Source organism: Hyaena hyaena, unplaced genomic scaffold (genome assembly GCF_003009895.1).
Source record: "Hyaena hyaena isolate Hyena2069 unplaced genomic scaffold, ASM300989v1 scaffold_311, whole genome shotgun sequence".
Classification (NCBI taxonomy): domain Eukaryota; kingdom Metazoa; phylum Chordata; class Mammalia; order Carnivora; family Hyaenidae; genus Hyaena; species Hyaena hyaena.
In genome coordinates this window covers 1,643,868-1,661,210 of record NW_024080944.1, presented here as the reverse complement: position 1 = coordinate 1,661,210, position 17,343 = coordinate 1,643,868, and the positions used below count along the sequence as shown (strand labels likewise).

Here is a 17,343-nt window from a genome sequence, read left to right as displayed (position 1 = left end):
TCTCAGCATGACAGGGCAAGTATAACAGCCCACAGGGTTTAGGAAGCCAGTAATGATGCCTCCTTCTATACCCATCCCCCAGGGGGCAGCAAGAAGTCCATCTACTACAGTCATCACACGTGTACTGCTTAGGCCCATCAGGACCACATGACACCTACAGATGTGGAAATTGAAGGGAGGTGCACATACTAGGGCAGGATCAGGATCAGGATCAGACCCAGCCTGTCAGGACCTGTGCAGACACCCCTTACATTCTTCCTGCTGTTGGATGCTGGCTTCCACTGGCCCCGTAGCTGTCATCACTCTCACCGTTGGGCCCATGGGAGCTGAGTGGCAGGGCCAAGCTGGGCAGTCCCCGAATGTGGCTCTGGATAGCAGTGGACTGTGACCCTGGCAGTGCTAAGAACAGGGAGGGGCCTTTCAAGAGGACTGAGAGGGCACAGTTCACAATCTACTGGTTTTATATATCCATGAAAATGTGGGTGTGTGAATGTATGTCTGTGTATGTGCAGGTCCTTCAAGGTCAAGGTCGCCAGTAAACCTCCAGCTCCCACTGAATCTGAAAAGTTGGCAAGCCTAAATTCCATCATTAGAATAAATGCCAGTGTCATGTCCCTGGTGTGAGCAGGCCAGGCTGGAGTTGATGACCGGGTTGGGGTAAACATGCAGAAAAGGAAGCTCTCTGGGTTTGCCGGTGGTGGCCCAGCAAACTGAGCAGCAGAGCAAGAAACTGCCCGGGATGCCTCTTCCTTCCCCCACCCCAGCTCATCACAAACCAGATCCACTCGACAGCACAATCCAAACAGAAGAGGGAATCAGAATGTACATCTTTTGTTTGCCGTGGCAGGAGAACTGTTGAGCAGAGGAAAAAAACAAGCTGAGCTTAGCGCTATCAGCTGTTTCCTGGGGCTCGCTCCTTCCTTCCTCCGAGGGGGGCCTGGCCGCTTTGTTCTCGTTCCCAGCTGCTCCTCTGCGCCTTTAAGCGGTGGCCTTTGCAGACCTCAGAGGAATGCGGCCTGAGACCCCAGGGGATTAAGCTCCGAGGCTCCGCCTGCATGCTCAGCCCCAGGCCAACCTCCAGAGTGCCTGCTCTTGCCCCTTGTCTGCTTTCTGCCAGCCACTTCCTAGGTGGGCAGCAGGAGCCTCACCAGAGGTGGCTTCCTGCTCTTTGTGACACCCCTAGGAGGACACCTATCTCAGAGAGCCCCTGCAGGGAATCCAAAAGGGAGGTTTCTGCAATAATGCTTTACACAGCTGTACAGCCTGGTGTCATTCTGCTGTGGTTCGGACTCCAGCTCTCTCACTTATTAGCTGGTCACCCCCTGCCTCACAGTTCTCACTTCATAGCACTGTGATGAGGATTAAAGTGCTAAGACCTACTGAGTACCTCCCACAAGCCTGGCACAGAGCAGGCCCCCAACAAATGTTAGAGACCATGGTCACCAACCCCGGGTTCTGGTTGTCTCAGGCAGGACAGCTATAGAGGAAGAAAGGCTCCAAAACCTCTGAGACTACATCAGATTGAAATGCAGGGCCTAGCACATGGGCAGAGATCGATAGTTGTGACTCTTCCACTGGAGTGTGTTCTTTGGTGGTTTCATGTTCCCTGGTGGATCTCTCAAGCAGAGGGCTGAGGCATATTTTCCATGGTGTCTCTGAGATGCTCAGAATGAAACCCCATGTGGCTGTGAGGAAGTAAGGCAACTGCGTGTGCCTGCTGGGCGCAGTCGAGAGGGGAGCTGCATGCCCCCACCCCACTGCACCCATGGCAGCCCCATGGTCCTGCTGGCTCCCTGTGCCTCACAGAGAACAAAGCACAGGTGCACAGGTCACCTGAGAAGCCCCAGTACCAACAGGTGAGGCAGAAACAATGCAAGAGAAGGAACTGTGACTGAGGGGTCTGGTATTTGGCTTCTGGTAGGATAATCCAAGCAATCATTTCTTGAGTACCTACTAAAGGCTGACCCTTTGCTAGGCTTTTATCTACCTTGTTTCTTAATCTTCTCATCAAGACTAAGAGGCAGACAGTATTAATCAGACTCATCTAAGAGACATGACTTGCCTGGAGTCAAGTGCAGGGCTTTGGCCAGCCTGAGGGGCATGTCTGTGCCAATTAGAAGAAGGCACTCTGCATAGCTTGGGTTGGCCCTCAGTCCTCAGCCCCTATGGCCAAGTGCCCCATGTGAGGGGTCAGTCTGTGCACCGCAGCCATGGTAAGTGGCAAACCAGGACTGACACACACACTCCTTCCATCTGGTTGACCCTGTGGATCAGATTTCATCAGCTGCGCTTGATCTGAATGGATGCTCTGGGCTTCCAACACATGTCTATATCAACTCTGATGATGCAACTCTTTGGTTCCCTGCATGACAGTCCCCTCCTGCCGCCCCTGCAGACCTCCTGGCTCTCTCTCTTCACTTCCACAACTCACTGAACAATGTGTCTCCAGGGCCCTCCAGTTTACTGCCATCCTTACTCTCTCTTCCTGAGTGTCCCTCCAAGGCTGCTTTGTCATTTTCCTGCCTGAAAGCTTTCAATGGCTTCCCAGCACCCTAGGCCCTCAGTTCAAATCCCCTTGGCTGACTCCTCCAGCCCCCGAGGGGCTGACATCTGCTACACTCTCTAGTTGTACTCTCTGCCCCCTTCCCACCCTGTGACTCCTCACTCTGGGCAGCTGCAGAGTCGTTCTGTGCCTGAGCCTTTAGCGCAGCAGGATTTTTCAACTGTGACAGCACAGACATTGTGGGCCAGATTGTTCTTTATGGTGGGGGCTGTGCTATGCACTGTAAGATGTTTAGCAGCATCCTTGGCCTCTACCCACTAGATGCCAGAAGCACTTCCCCCATCCTGACAACAAAATGCCTGTAAGGATTGCCAAAAGCCCACTGGGGGCTAGAACTGCCCTCGGTTGAGGACTCCTTTCCTGGCCTGTTATCCTTCCTCCTCGCGTGCCTAGCTTGCTTGCCTTGTAAGTCTCAACTTGGTTGTCTTTACCTCCTGGAAGCCCTTCTGACACCATGATCCGATGTCAGGCACCTGACTGGGACAACTTTGTTCACAGGTATTCTCACTGCCCTTTCAACTTGTGGGTTTCTTCCCTGTCCTGGGGCTTTATGAAGGCAAGCATTTGTGTGCCTGGTTCCCTGTACTCAGGGCCCAGACCTGTACCTGTATCACCTCTGACACCCCTCTTTCCCTTATGCTTTTTCCAAACCATCCCTGAGGCCTATTCATTCTGAAATCTCTTCCCAATTCATCTGTTGTGCTCTGGCTCTCTGTGATCTGAGCTGCTACCTTCTCTCGCCTGGATTACAAATGACCATAATCCACCTGAATCCCCTCTGGTCAGTTCTTACTTCAGACTAGTTTTTTCTTTTCTTCTTCTTTTTTTTAATGTTTATTTATTTTTGAGAGAGAGAGAGAGAGAGAGAGAGAGAGAGAGAGAGAGAGAGAGAGAGTTGAGTGGGGGAGGGGCAGAGAGAATCCAAAGCAGGGTCTGCGCTGTCAGCACAGAGCCTAAGAACCTCACCTAACAGCCTCCCTGTTAGCACCCTGGGAACTGCTCGAACTCACAAGCCACAGAATCATGACCTGAGCCAAAGCTGGATGCTTATCACCCAGGGGCCCCAGACTAATTTTTTAAAAACAGAAATCTAAGCATTTCATTCCCTTGATTAAATCCTTTCAAAGACTTTCTGATATTTTTTTTTTAAGTGGGCTTCACACTCAGCATGGAGCCCAATGTGGGATTTGAATCCAAGACCCTCAGATCAAGACCTGAGCTGAGATTAAGAGTTACACGCTCAACCACTCAACTGCCTGAGCCACCCAGGCACCCCTTTTCTGATACTCTCAAGCAAAAACCTAGAGTCCTTATTATGACCTGTGATGCCAGGTTTGGTCTGGCCCTTGCCACCTCTCCAGCTTCTCGTGAACCACATTTCCTCTTGCTTTGTCCTTTTCCTTTCCTAGCTTCCTTTTATTTCCTCAAAAGCAACAGGGATCTTGCACTGGTGATCCCACGTGGAGTGCAGACTGTGGTACTTTGCCCAGATCCTCTCTTCATTTGTGGCCTCCACTCCTCCTGGGATCAAGGCCAGCTTCCAATGCAGCTGAACAGTGCCCTGTGCCCAGCAGCAGCCCTGTGCTGGGGTTCCAAGCTGTATAGAGGCTGTCTTGACACATTTTTAAATTTGTATCTTGTAAATTAAGTCCCATGAGACAATGGAGCATGTGCCTGGGAACCTGACTCACACACAGTTCTGTCTCCTGCTACATTTCTGCCTCCCACCCATGGGCTCCTGGCTGTCTCCTCCAGTGTCTCTGCTCAGCAACTGTTGTGACTCTCTGCTCCTGTGGAGGTCTGGACGCAGGTGTAGGGTTGGGCTCAGGGAAGGGTCAGGCATATGATTCCTCAGGCCCAGCAGTTGGGTGGGGGCCCTGAGGCCTACGAGGATCTTCCCTCACTCCTATCTCTCCAAGCCTGAGGGAATGTAACATTGAATAGCAAATAAAAAACCACCACTTGTTGAAATATTGATCCTGGAAGACAGGAGAAAGCTTTTTGCTGATATTTGAATGAGGGTCCCCCATTGGCAATTCACAAGAAGCTTGGGAACTTATGTAGTCAGTGCTCACTGGGAGCAATGACTGCTGATAGCTCACAGCTGCACCTCCCCCTGGGCAATGCCCTCCACCCTAGGCAACTGCCTAGCCCCAAGCTGCCTCCTGCTAGCAGCAGGCCAAGGTCACTGACTGGCCCTTTAAGGGATACCTGAAAGGTATGGCCTCTGAAGGGCCATCCCAACTCAAGAGCTTGTTGAAGGACCAATTAAAGTCTTAGTTTCTTCCACTTCATTGTGGGTCAGCTTCTCCCTCTGCCAAATCCTGCCTTCTTCATGCATATATCTCCTGAGAATGCACCGTAATAAGCTTTCCACATGGAAATGGGTCTCCAAGTCTATTTCCAGAAAACCCAGCCTAAGATACTTCTCCTAGGACTTTGCTCTGTGAATATCATCTATCCCTCTGATATCAAGTTACATTCTATTTCCCTATAGTTAACTCTCTACTCCTCACGTGTTAAGTCAAATACCCCTTGGAGATCCTCATGTACCACATCTTCACAGCATTTATCATAACTGAAATTTTACATTCCTATGAGTGATCATTAAGTTCTATCTTCCTCACTAGACTCAGTTCCATGAGGGCAAGAAATCATGCCCTTTTTTTGCTCATTGTTCTATCCCTCAGGTTTAGCATAATCCTGGTATGCGGGAAATTCTCAGTACATATATGTTGAATGAAGGAGTGAGGGAATGAATGACGCCTTTTGACTGAAGGGACGTGAAAAATAATTCTAAGACTATAATGAATATTTCTGAATGCCCTTAATAGTGGTAAATACTTTGAAAATGGATTTTAAGTTTTGGTAGTGATCAAAACTTACTGGGAACTAAATTTAGTTAATGACGTAATGACGGTGGTTGTAATTTTGGTAGAGACCAATGTATGACCAAGAAATCACCAGAATTCTTCTCCTTTAAGGCTCTTACACTGTTTCTCAGAAGTAAATTCTCAAAGAGAAAAAAATTTGGAGCAGGGTCATAATAATCGTGAAGTATGTAGGTGTTAATTTTTTTTAATGTTTATTTTTGAGAGAGCACAAGCAGGTGAGGGGCAGAGAGAGAGGGGATCAGAGGATCCAAAGAAGGTTCTGTGCTGACAGCAGTGAGCTGGATGTGGAGCTTGAACTGTCAGACCATGAGATCATGACCTGAGCTGAAGTCGGATGCTCCACTGACTGAGCCTCTGTAGGTATTAATTTTGATGAAACACATTTTGAGATCTTCTAAAAATCACTTATTCAGGGGCACCTTGGTGGCTCAGTCAGTTCACACATCTGACTTCTGCTCAGGTCATGATCTTGCAGTTCATGGGTTCGAGTCCTGCATCAGGGTTTGATGACTGCTTTGGATTCTGTGTTTCTGACTCTCCCCTGCTCGTGCTTATTCTCTCTCTCTCTCTCAAATGCAAATAAGCATAAAATTTTTTTTGATCACTTATTCAATGTGTCTCTAGCATTGTATTTGAGACAAAAGAGACTTCAAAATAAATATAATGCCCGACCTCTGTCACCTGTGATCCCTCTAAATATGAGGAGTTGGTCAGAAATTTCAGAGCAGGACAAGGTAACCAAATGTGTCACAAGCTTTTGGGTTACTGTTCTAATTTCAATCCCATTCTTGACAAAAGAGCAAGTCTTAAAAACTCATGTTCCATAAAATCTGAAGGCCACTGTTCTCCACACAGAATTCAGAATCTTATGGCACAAAAACAGACACTCACATCAATGGAACAGAATAGAGAATCCACAAATTGACCCACAAATGTACGGCCAACTAATCTTTGACAAAGCAGGAAAGAATATCCAATGGAATAAAGACAGTCTCTTCAGCAGGTGGTGCTGGGAAAACTAGACAGTGACATGCAGAAAAATGAACCTGGACCACGTTCTTACACCATACACAAAAATGAACTCAAAATGGATGAAAGACCTAAATGTCAGACAGGAAGCCATCAAAATCCTCAAGGAGAAAGCAGAAAAAAACCTCTTTGATGTTGGCCACAGCAACTTCTTACTCAACATGTCCCCAGAGGCAAGGGAAACAAAAGCAAAAATGAACTATTGGGACCTCATCAAAATATAAAGCTTCTGCACAGCAAAGGAAACAATCAGCAAAACTAAAAGTCAACCAATGGAATGGGAGAAGATATTTGCAAATGACATATCAGATAAAGGGTTAGTATCCAAAATCTATAAAGAACTTATCAAACTCAACACTCAAAAAAACAAATAATCCAGTGAAGAAATGAGCAAAAGACATGAATAGACACTTCTCCAAAAGAAGACATCCAGATGGCCAACCAACACATGAAAAACTGTTCAACGTCACTCATCATCAGGGAAATAGAAATCAAAAGCACAGTGAGAAACTACCTCACACCTGTCAGAATGGCTAACATTAACAATTCAGGCAACAACAAATGTTGGCAATGATGCTGAAAAAGAGGATCTCTTCTGCATTGCAAGAATGCAAACTGGTGTAGCCACTTTGGAAAACAGTATGGAGGTTCCTCAAAAAAATTAAAAATAGAACTATCCTCTGACCCAGCAATTGTACTACTAGGTATTTTTCCAAGGGATACAGGTGTGCTGTTTCAAAGGAGCGCATGCATCCCAATGTTTATAGCAGCACTATCAACAATAGCCAAAGTTTGGAAAGAGCCCAAATGTCCATTGATGGATAAAGAAGATGTGGTGTATATGTATGTGTGTATATATATATATATATATGTGTGTGTATATATATATACATATATATATTTGATTGCCAAATATATGTGTGTATATATATATATACATATATATATTTGGCAATCAAAAAGAATGAAATCTTGTCATTTGCAACTACATGGATGGAACTAGAGGGAATTATGCTAAGTGAAATTAGTCAGAGAAAGACAAATATCATGACTTCACTCATATGAGGATTTTAAGATACAAAACAAATGAACATAAAGGAAAGGAAGCAAAAATAATATAAAAACAGGGAGGGGGACAAAACATAAGACACTCTTAAATATGGAGAACAAACAGAGGGTTGCTGGAGGGGTTGTGGGAGGGGGGTGGGTTAATGGATAAAGGACATTAAAGACTCTACTCCTGAAATCATTGTTGCACTGTATGCTAACTAACTTGGATGTAAATTAAAAAAATAAAATAAAATCATTTACAAAAAAAGGAATTCGGAATCTAAAAGTCTCAGCATGAGTCTCACTGCCCAATTTTCCTATTATATTTTCCTGGAGTACCTAAATAAGTGAAATGAATTATTTTATTGTATGCATGCAGATGTCAGCTGAGAACAGGCAGGACTGCTTATCACATTTATTAAAAGTGAACACAGACAGGGGTGCCTGGGTGGCTCAGTTGGTTAAGCGTCCGACTTCGGCTCAGGTCATGATCTCATGGCTCGTGGGTTCGAGCCCCGCGTCGGGCTCTGTGCTGACAGCTCAGAGCCTGGAGCCTGCTTCAGATTCTGTGTCTCCCTCTCTCTCTGACCCTCCCCTGTTCACGCTGTCTCTCTCTCTCTCTCTGAGAAATAAATAAAACATTAAAAAAAAAAAAAAAGTGAACACAGACAGTGGCTGGGACCATGTTTAATCATATTGTGCCTAGGTGTGGGATGCTGGCTCTGAGACATTAGTCACATCATTCCCTGTGTAGGTGGGGGTGCTCCTTTTTGAAGTCTTAACTCTGTCAGAGGTTCAAGTAGACTTGTGGTTGGGATCCACATCAGCCCAGGCTGAGGAAGATATACTAATGTCATCAGATGTACTTCTTCTGAGGTTTACCTAGAGAGGCCTGTCAGAATCCCAGAAATTTTGTATTGTTTACTTAACATAATTGCTTAATTAATCAAAGAATTAATACCCTTTTAATCAAAGAATTCTCTGTAGGCCACTTTGAAACAAACTCATCAAAATAAACACCAGTTGCCTTTGCTCTCTACTACACATTTTCAATCACAATTTCACCTTTATCCACCTTTATTCACCTTTATCCATTCCCCCATCCACACTCAACGGGAAAGGAGATATTTACTCTAATGTACTAAGTGTTAGGGGGTTCTTCTTTTTCTTATCCTATTAAAATTTACCTCCTAGGTTCCTGGAATTTTAGGACCCAGGCCCTAAAATTTTCCAGAGGCGGAAACCAAAGCTTTATCAACTCAGGAATGTGGCACCAGGGAGGTGGTTATTGGTGTAACGTACTAGATGCCAACTATGGATTCAGTTCTTTCCTTCTCACCATGAAAACACAGACCATTTCCAACTCACAAAGAAGGCTCCCTGTGCCTACCAGGAAAGGAGAGCAAAGAAACCCCCAAACAACCAGTTAAGCCAATCCTCTTACATCACTCCACTTAAGGCAAGATGACAACATAAGGGCTTTAGGGAGAAGGAAATTAGAAGAATTATGTCCAAGGCTCCGTTTGCCCTGGGAATAGATCAGCTCTTTCCCCTTCTCTCCAACTCTGTGCCCCACCCTTGGGACCGACGGAGAGCCACTCACCCTCTGTGTGACAGGCTTGCCATCCTGGATCTGCACAGCCAGGCCCAGGTCGGACAGCCTGCAGTTGCCAAGGTCGTCCAGAAGCACGTTCTCCGGCTTCATGTCCCGGTAGACGATGCCGAGGGAGTGGAGGTGTTGCACTCCACAAGTCATCTGGGCCGAGTAGAAGACCACTCTGCTCATGTCCAGGCCCCGTGTGCCCACACTGTAGATGTGGAACTTAAGGTCTCCCCCATTCATCAGGCTCATGACCAGGCAGAGATGGGACTTGCTCTCAAAGGCATAGGCCAGAGAGACGATGAAAGGGCTGCTGACCTTTTCCAAGATTTCCTTTTCTGAAAGAGCCATTTTCTCTCCATTTTTCTTCTTCAGCCGCTTCTTGTCAAGTTTCTTACAGGCATACATCTTACCAGTGTTTTTCACCTGGACAGCACATACCTTAAAGAGAGAAAGAAAGGGAGAGGGTGAGATAGAAGTAGGAAGCACTAGTGAGAGAAGAGAACAAGGCTGATACAGGGGGTGGAAGGGCAGAAATCAGGTGAGGTGAGAAGATGGCAGGCTTCTGAGAAAAGAGAAGCCACAAGCAATAGGGGTTCTTCAAGAAAGAGCTAGGATCTCCCCCCATTATGAAAAATAAAGGGCCGTAATGAAAAATAAAGGGAAAATAGCAAGTGTTAGCAAGGATGTGGAAAAACTGGAATCTTCATGAATTGCTGGTGGGAACATAAAATGTGGAAGATTTTGGTGGTTCCCCAAAAAGTTTAACATAGAATTGCCACACGACCCTGAAATTCCACTCCTGGACATATACACAAGAGAAATGAAAACAGATATTCAAATACATGTAGATGAATATTCATAGCAGCACTGTTCACAGTAGCCCAAAAGCAGAAATGACTCAAGTGCCCAACAACAGATGAAATGAAGTATACCCACACAATAGAATATTCACCCATAAAAAGGAATGAAGTACTGATATATCTACAACATGAATGAACCTCCAAACACTATGTTCAGTGAAAGAAGCCAGATGCCAAAGGTCACATGTTATGATTCCTTTTAGACGAAGCATCAGAGTAGGCAAATGCATGGAGACAGAGAGCAGACCAGAGGTTGCCAGGGACTGTGGGGAGGGACTGGGGAGTGTTACTGGGTACAAGGTGATGAAAATGCCTTGGAACTACATAGAGGTGATGGTTACACAACACTATTATGAATGTATTCAATGCCACTGAAATGGTTAGTGGTTAATTTTACGTTATGTGAATTCTGCCTCAAAAAATGTTTTTCTACTTAAAAAGAAAAAGAGCTGATCATGGCAGTGGTATAAAATTGATTCTCAATTTTACTTCAAGATGAAAGTTTTCTCAGATATCTGAAATTTTCTCAAATTAGGGCCATTACCACAATGAAGGGAAATGGAGAGCTCCCTTGGGCATGTGTTGCTATCTTTCTCCAAAGTGTCTGGGGAGCACTTCAGTGTGCTTCTGGTATAGACCCTATCATAAATATTCTTGGCCAACTCCACATTTTGTTTGTCTTCCCTATGCCACTCTCATTTTATTTCACGTGGTGGCCAGAAAAAAGATGTGAGAGTGAGCTAGGAATTCTCCACAGGCAGCACTGAAATCAGTTCTAAGTAAGTCCTCCTGAGTTGTCTTTATTTTTAAAGGCAAAACCAAATCCTTTTATGCTGTGTATTTCACCTTCCAGTCCAGCCATTCTGAGAATACTTACCTCCCCGAAACCACCTTTCCCCAGAACTCGGAACTCATCGAAGTACTTGTCCGACACCGGTTGCATCTCAAAGACTTTCCACTGCAAAAACTTGTCATAGAAGGGGCTGGTCAGGAAATCCCGGAAGGGCTGGTCCTGCAAGAAGGCCATGACCTCGGCCTTGGCCTGTGCTACCAGGGCTACCTGGTCTTCCTCAGTGGTGGCTGCTTGGCACTTGATGGCCAGAGCCGGGCTGAGGAAAGGATGTAGGTGCCCTGGGGCAGAAACAGCCACACAAGTGGCCACTAGCCCCTGCAGCATGCTGCCCTTGACAGGACCCTCCTCAGCCAGCTCCCAGCCCTGCACCTCCTCAAGGAAGGCCACGGCCTCTTGGTATGGGGACACTGTGGCTAGGAAGTCCCGGAAGAGGCGGCGGCCGATGGGCTGCTGCTCGCATAGGCTGTTGAAGTCCTGGGGCAGGGACTGGCGGAGCTGGGTGCAGCACTGTGGCCCGGGCAGCACCAGGCTCCGGCGCCGCCTCTGCAGCTCCCTGCTGTCTCCATCCAAGGTCTTCCGGGCCTGCAGGTAGGCCGTGTTGGCAATCAGGTTGTCCAGGCCCCCCATATCGACCATGGCTGAGCACGAGGTATGCTCCCAGGAAAAGAAAAGGAAGGATGGACGGCTATGATGGGGAAATACTCAGTAGGTCTGGGGGCCAGCTGGCTGGTTTCCCTTGCAAGGTTCAGTAGCTTCCAGAGGATTTACAGTGAATCTGCGGGTAGCACTGGCAGAGGGCAGGTACAGAAAAGAGGTTACTCTTGTAAGAAGCTTTGCTAGCTATGTATAGCCGGCCAGAGAAGGGCACATCACAGGTCATGCTCCCATCCACCAAGAGCAAAGCAGCCAGAAACACCTGTGAAGGCCACCTGTTCATCATGGTGACCTCTTCCATACACACCTGCTCCCAAAACACACAGTCACCACTTTCCAAAGGAAAGGAGTCATAATAAGGTGGTATACTATTTGTTGCTGACAGCATTATTTTATTAAACTCCTAATTTTACACATTTCCTATGAGGCTCAAGCTAGGTAAACTCCTAGGAATGCCAGGTCGGTCAGGTAGAGGAACTGTGAGAGGTAGGAGAGGTTTTCTTCCGTGTCTAGCAGCCCAACACAGAGCAGGTTACAGAAGGGGATGCTCTGAACTTTGAGTCCTGAGACATGTTCCCAGAGGCCCTTGGGGACTCATGTTGTGGCCCTCAGAGTGGACCGTGGCTTTCCCACAGCCAGTTGCACCCTGAACGGTCTGCAGAGATCATCCATTTATGGCTTTCCAAGTTCCCAGGAGTCTGAGACCTAAAGTACTGGGTGATAAAAAAGCAAGGGGTGGGGGTCATCTTGGCCCCAAACATCCCATGAAGTGACATAAGCAGAAAAAGAACACCACTTCACCACATGGGGTTGCAACTGTTCCAAGGGCATAATCTAGTGAGTGGAATCTGAACGTGAACTAGCCTCCGTCTGTGTAGAGACCCAGAGCAGCGCAGTTTCAGGCGTGGCCCCTTGACATCTTTGCCAATACTCTCTCGTGAAGCCAGGAAGCTTCCCTCTATGGAGACTGCTCAGAGCCGCCCCAGACCACGACCTCACAAAGAACAGAAATTGGTTTAGACAGAGATCAGGCTAAGAACCTCTGCTCCAAAAATAACACTTGTGTCCTACAGGGAAAGAGTACTCAGGCTTTTTCTTCACAAAGCAAGGCTAAGGCAGCTTAAAAACAAAGTCATTCAGTATTATGCCAGAGTGTTTAAAAGGGAGAAAGAGACAGAGAAAGAGAGAGAGAGAGAGAAACAGAGAAAGGGAAAGAGAGAGAAGGGGGGAAGCTGGTCAGTCGTTTTCTAAACAAACAACTTCTAGCACACACTCTGTCAAAACATCATCATGACCACCTCGATCGGCCTGTTGGAGCCTGCCCTCCGTTCCCCAGAGCAGATACATGCTTGGCCTCACGCTACCAAGAATTATGTAATGAACTCACGGGCGCACTTCGGCTTTGCACTGCTATGCTATAAACCATCACCCCTATGGTAGAGATAAGCAATCTGTGCCAGTGACCACTGCTCAGAAATGTTGGTACTTTTTTGTTCTTGATATGTCATCCTGCGTCCACATTTTTGAGTAGTGAAAAACCAGTCTGAGAATGTCTCTTAAGGCGGAAATGCCTTTTCCTGTGGTTCATATGAATACAATGGCAATGGAACAGGGCAGAACTTTGAGAAAATGGTAGAATTGTCATCACATCGGTATTTAACCTTATCGCCGAAAAAAGAAGGCTTTTCACTGATGAACATATATGCTATGAATGGCTTGATTCCACTTGGACTAATACCTTCCTTTACCTCTAGTAATCACTCCACCCAGCATTGTCTAATAGAAATATGTGAGGCCACATATGGAACTTAAGATTTCCTAACAACCACAATTATAAAAGTAAAAAGAAACAAGTGAAATTAACCTTAATAATATATTTTATCCCAGTATATACAAAATATTATCATTTCAATGTATAGTTGATATGAGTTGCTAATGAGATATTTTACATCCTTTTTTAAACTATATTTTTATTGCTGTTGCAAATGTTTCCTTTGCCATTTTTTAAATGTTTATTTATTTCTGATAGAGAGAGATTGAGAGCATGAGCGGGAAAGACAGAGAGAGAGGGAGACAGAGGATCCAAAGTGGGCCCCGCACTGATAGCAGAGAGCCAGATGCAGGGCTAGAACTTGCAAACCACAAGATCATGACCTGAGTGGAAACTGGATGTTCAAACAACTGAGCCACCCAGGACGCCTACATGCTTTTTTATGTCCTGAGTTTTCAGAATATGTTTGTATTTGACACTTACCACACATATCAATTCAAACTATCTACATTTCAAACGCTCAGTAGATTCATGTGGCCAGTGGCTACCCTATTGGACAACACAAAATTAACCCTTCCTTACCTAGTTTTGTCATGAACTAAGGGGACTTGTTTGTTTGTTCGTTTGTTTTCTAATTAGTAATCCCATAGGCCATCTGGGTTAAAAAACAAAAAACAAACAAAAAAAACCCCTAGAAAACAAAAAACAAAAAAGCTCCTGCACCCTCTTTTAGCTAAAAATTACCTAACTGATTAGAACAGAATTTAGATAATATTTGAACACAGAATTCAGAAGCTATAAAATAACTACCTGATGCCTATTGACAATTTAAACCAGAGTGTCATTATTTTTAAGTTTTACTCACCTGAAAAAAAAAAAAAGAAAAGAGGTCTGTTTAAAACAGAACACTTTATGTGATTACTAACAATTAGGGTCCAGGGCTTTTCCCAACTTGATGAAACAGTAATTGTAGATCCAATTAAATAACAGTACTGTATCCTTAGCTTTAGAAGCAGAGCCAAGTGCTGGGCACATTCAGGATACCCTGTGCCAAGGGGGAAAAATACCAGAAAACTTGGACTGGAATTGTGGCCCAGCAGTTAAGAGCACTAACTCCAGCACCACTTGGGAAAGCTGAATCTTGACTCTAGGAAGTCTTAGCTGTGTGATCTTCAGCAAGTCACTTAACTTCTCTGAGTCTCAGTCTCATTATCTGAAAACAGAAATAAAGTGCTGATTCTTGAGTAGGTCCTTATGCGAATTAAATGCCAACTAGTGCCTGGCACGATGAAGTGATCAAAAAGTACTAACTTCTGAATGATGACTATGAATCATCAAAACTTCACTTATAATTATGCTTTTGGTGGGGCGGGCAACTCTTGATCTCGGGGTTGTGAGTCTGAGTCTCAAGGTGGGTGAGATTACTTAAAAATAAAATCTTAAAAAATAGTAAATATTAAAATAATACAATTATGCTTTTCTGATATGCAGGTTGGAGGTAGGAGAGACCTAAGCAATGTGGAAGGAGGTGGGTTTCTGTGTGCAATGTTCACATAGCTTAGAGTGGCCAACTCAGGATTTCACGTGACCCTGGAAAGCTGTGGGGTCTGGTGCAGCTAGAAGACAGAGAGACCAGATGCATTAAGCGACACGCACAAGTTCTAATAATAAACTTTGAAAAAAAAAACCTGTTATGATGGAGAAAACAATGAAAATATTTTACTATCTTTTATGATTAAGTTTGCAACGTAGAAAAAAGAAAAAACATGCTCTTTACCCAGGTCTTCCATTTCATTTGGCATCGTGGGGTTTAAACCATTATTTCTTTTTTTAAAAAATTTTTAATGTTTTATTTATTTCTGAGAGAGAGAGACAGTGTGAGCAGGGGAGGGTCAGAGAGAGAGGGAGACACAGAATCTGAAGCAGGCTCCAGGCTCTGAGCTAGCTGTCAGCACAGAGCCCGACGTGAGGCTCAAACCCACGAACTGTGAGATCATGACCTGAGCCAAAGTCGGCCACCCAACCGACTGAGCCACCGAGGCACCCCTTAAACCATTATTTCTGCCATGGATGTTCTTAAATTTTAAAATGCTCTGATATAATCCAACATTTGAAACTCAAAGACCATAAAAAAATTAGGTTAAAGTAGTAATATGGTATGCTTGATTTGCTCCTTTTTTTAAGGATTTTTAATATTGAAAATATATCCATGGATAAAGAAAATAGCAAAGTTTCTAGCAAGAACATGACCCTCCTTTACAATCCACAGTTCTCTGCACGGACCAATAGCATACGTATTTGAGGATCAAGAATAATGAAACAGGGGCACCTGGGTTGCTCAGTCAGTCGAGCATGTGACTCTTGATTTTGCCTCAAATCATGACTGAGGGATCATGGGATCAATGGATCGTTGGATGGAGCCCTGCACTGGACTCCGCACTGAGGGTGGAGCCTGCCTGAGATTCTCTCTCTCTCTCTCTCTCTCTCTCTCTCTCTCTCTCTCTCCCCCTTTGCTCCTCCTCTGTTCTCTCTCTAAAAAATAAAATAATAGCATAATTTTTAAAAAGAAGTATGGAATCATATCACTTGATATGATGTGGTCTCAGAAACAAGATATTTTGTACATTGAATGTAAGTTCTGAGGCAGAATAATAGGTTAGCATTAGGATACCCAAAGAAGCCAGGTTATTCTTCAACTTCTGAATTAAATCCTTCCTTAGTAAAGATTTTGCTTTTTTCTTTTAGTAGAAGCCCTCTGCTGGAAGGAAAAGCAAAAGGGTCTTTATCCTTCCAGTAACAGCTGACCACACTTTATATTTTAATAATTTGAAAAAGTGAAGGATATCTTATTGGTTAAAATTTGCTGAATACTAAACAGAGAAGAGAGGGAAGGGAGCTAGATAAATTTTAGACTACTAGTTCAATGTGGTCCCAGAATTTTCTCACAAAAAATTAGTTTTCAACCACTTTGTCTTTTGTGTTGAAATTCTGAATAGTAGGATCAATGGGTGGTCCTGCTGGATTTTCTTCAACTGAGTTCTACAGATAACTGAGGTTTTCTGAGTGAAATTAGAAAGAATTAGAATAGAATACACAAGGTATTTTTAGAGGACTAAGTATAAAAGTCATACAGGAGATAAAAATCATCATTTTATCATACCATTTTTAGAGATTTTTTGTTAATGGAAAATCTCAAATATACATAAAAGTACAGAGAATAGTAAAATGAACTTCCACATACTCATCACCCAACTTTATTATCGGTATTATTAGCATTTTGCCAATTTCCTTTCACTTTCATCTAACACCCTCTTGTTTTTTCTTTTTTTTTTTTAACAATTTAAAAATTTTTAGAGCAGTATTTAAAAGATTTTTTAATTGTTTTTTTGTTTTTTTTTTTAATTTATTTCTGAGAGAGAGAGACAAGACAGTGTGAGCAGGGGAGGGTCAGAGAGAGAGGGAGACACAGAATCTGAAACAGGCTCCAGGCTCTGAGCTGGCAGTTGGCACAGAGCCCAATGTGGGGCTTGAACCCACAAACCATGAGATCATGACCTGAACTGAAGTCGGACGCATAACCGACTGAGCCACCCAGGTGCCCCAGAGCAGCTTTTGATTCACAGCAGAACTGAGAGGAAAGGACAGATTTTCCACTTACTCCCTGCCTCCGCAGATGCATAGCCTCCCCCACTATCAACATCCTCCTTCCCTTCTTGATGCTACATTTGTTACAATTCATGAGTGTATACTGACACATCATCATTATCCAAAGGAATGTGGGGAGTGCATTTCCAGAAGTGGAAGCTGCCCATTCAATGCCAAAGACCAGTGGAGTGTCCTGAATGTAGGAGAAGATACATGGTAGCATATGAAGCGTCAGGAACAGCCAGGAGTCAAACCATCCTTTTAAGCATTTAGTCTCTGTCCTAAGAACAATGGGAGGCCATCAGAGTATTCAGTCATATAACAGTTATATTTGTTTTCAGAAAGATCTCACTGGCTGCTGTGTGGTGAAGAGACTAGGAACAGGGAGTCTGAGGGAGACACCAGAGGCAGCCCAGTGAGT

The 17,343-nt window shown here is 44.6% G+C and overlaps 1 protein-coding gene across 1 annotated transcript in view; it reads right to left on the bottom strand.

Moving 5' to 3' along the window:
• GRK7 (G protein-coupled receptor kinase 7) overlaps window positions 1-11,488 on the bottom strand; it is a 28,617-nt gene extending 17,129 nt beyond the window's left edge. Inside the window, exons 1-2 of the mRNA XM_039248557.1 lie at window positions 10,877-11,488; window positions 9,140-9,577 (exon numbers count right to left, since the gene is read on the bottom strand). Coding sequence (XP_039104488.1) covers window positions 9,140-9,577; window positions 10,877-11,488 — 1,050 coding nt within the window. The remainder of the gene's footprint in view (window positions 1-9,139; window positions 9,578-10,876) is intronic.
• Between the last annotated feature and the right edge of the window lie 5,855 nt (window positions 11,489-17,343).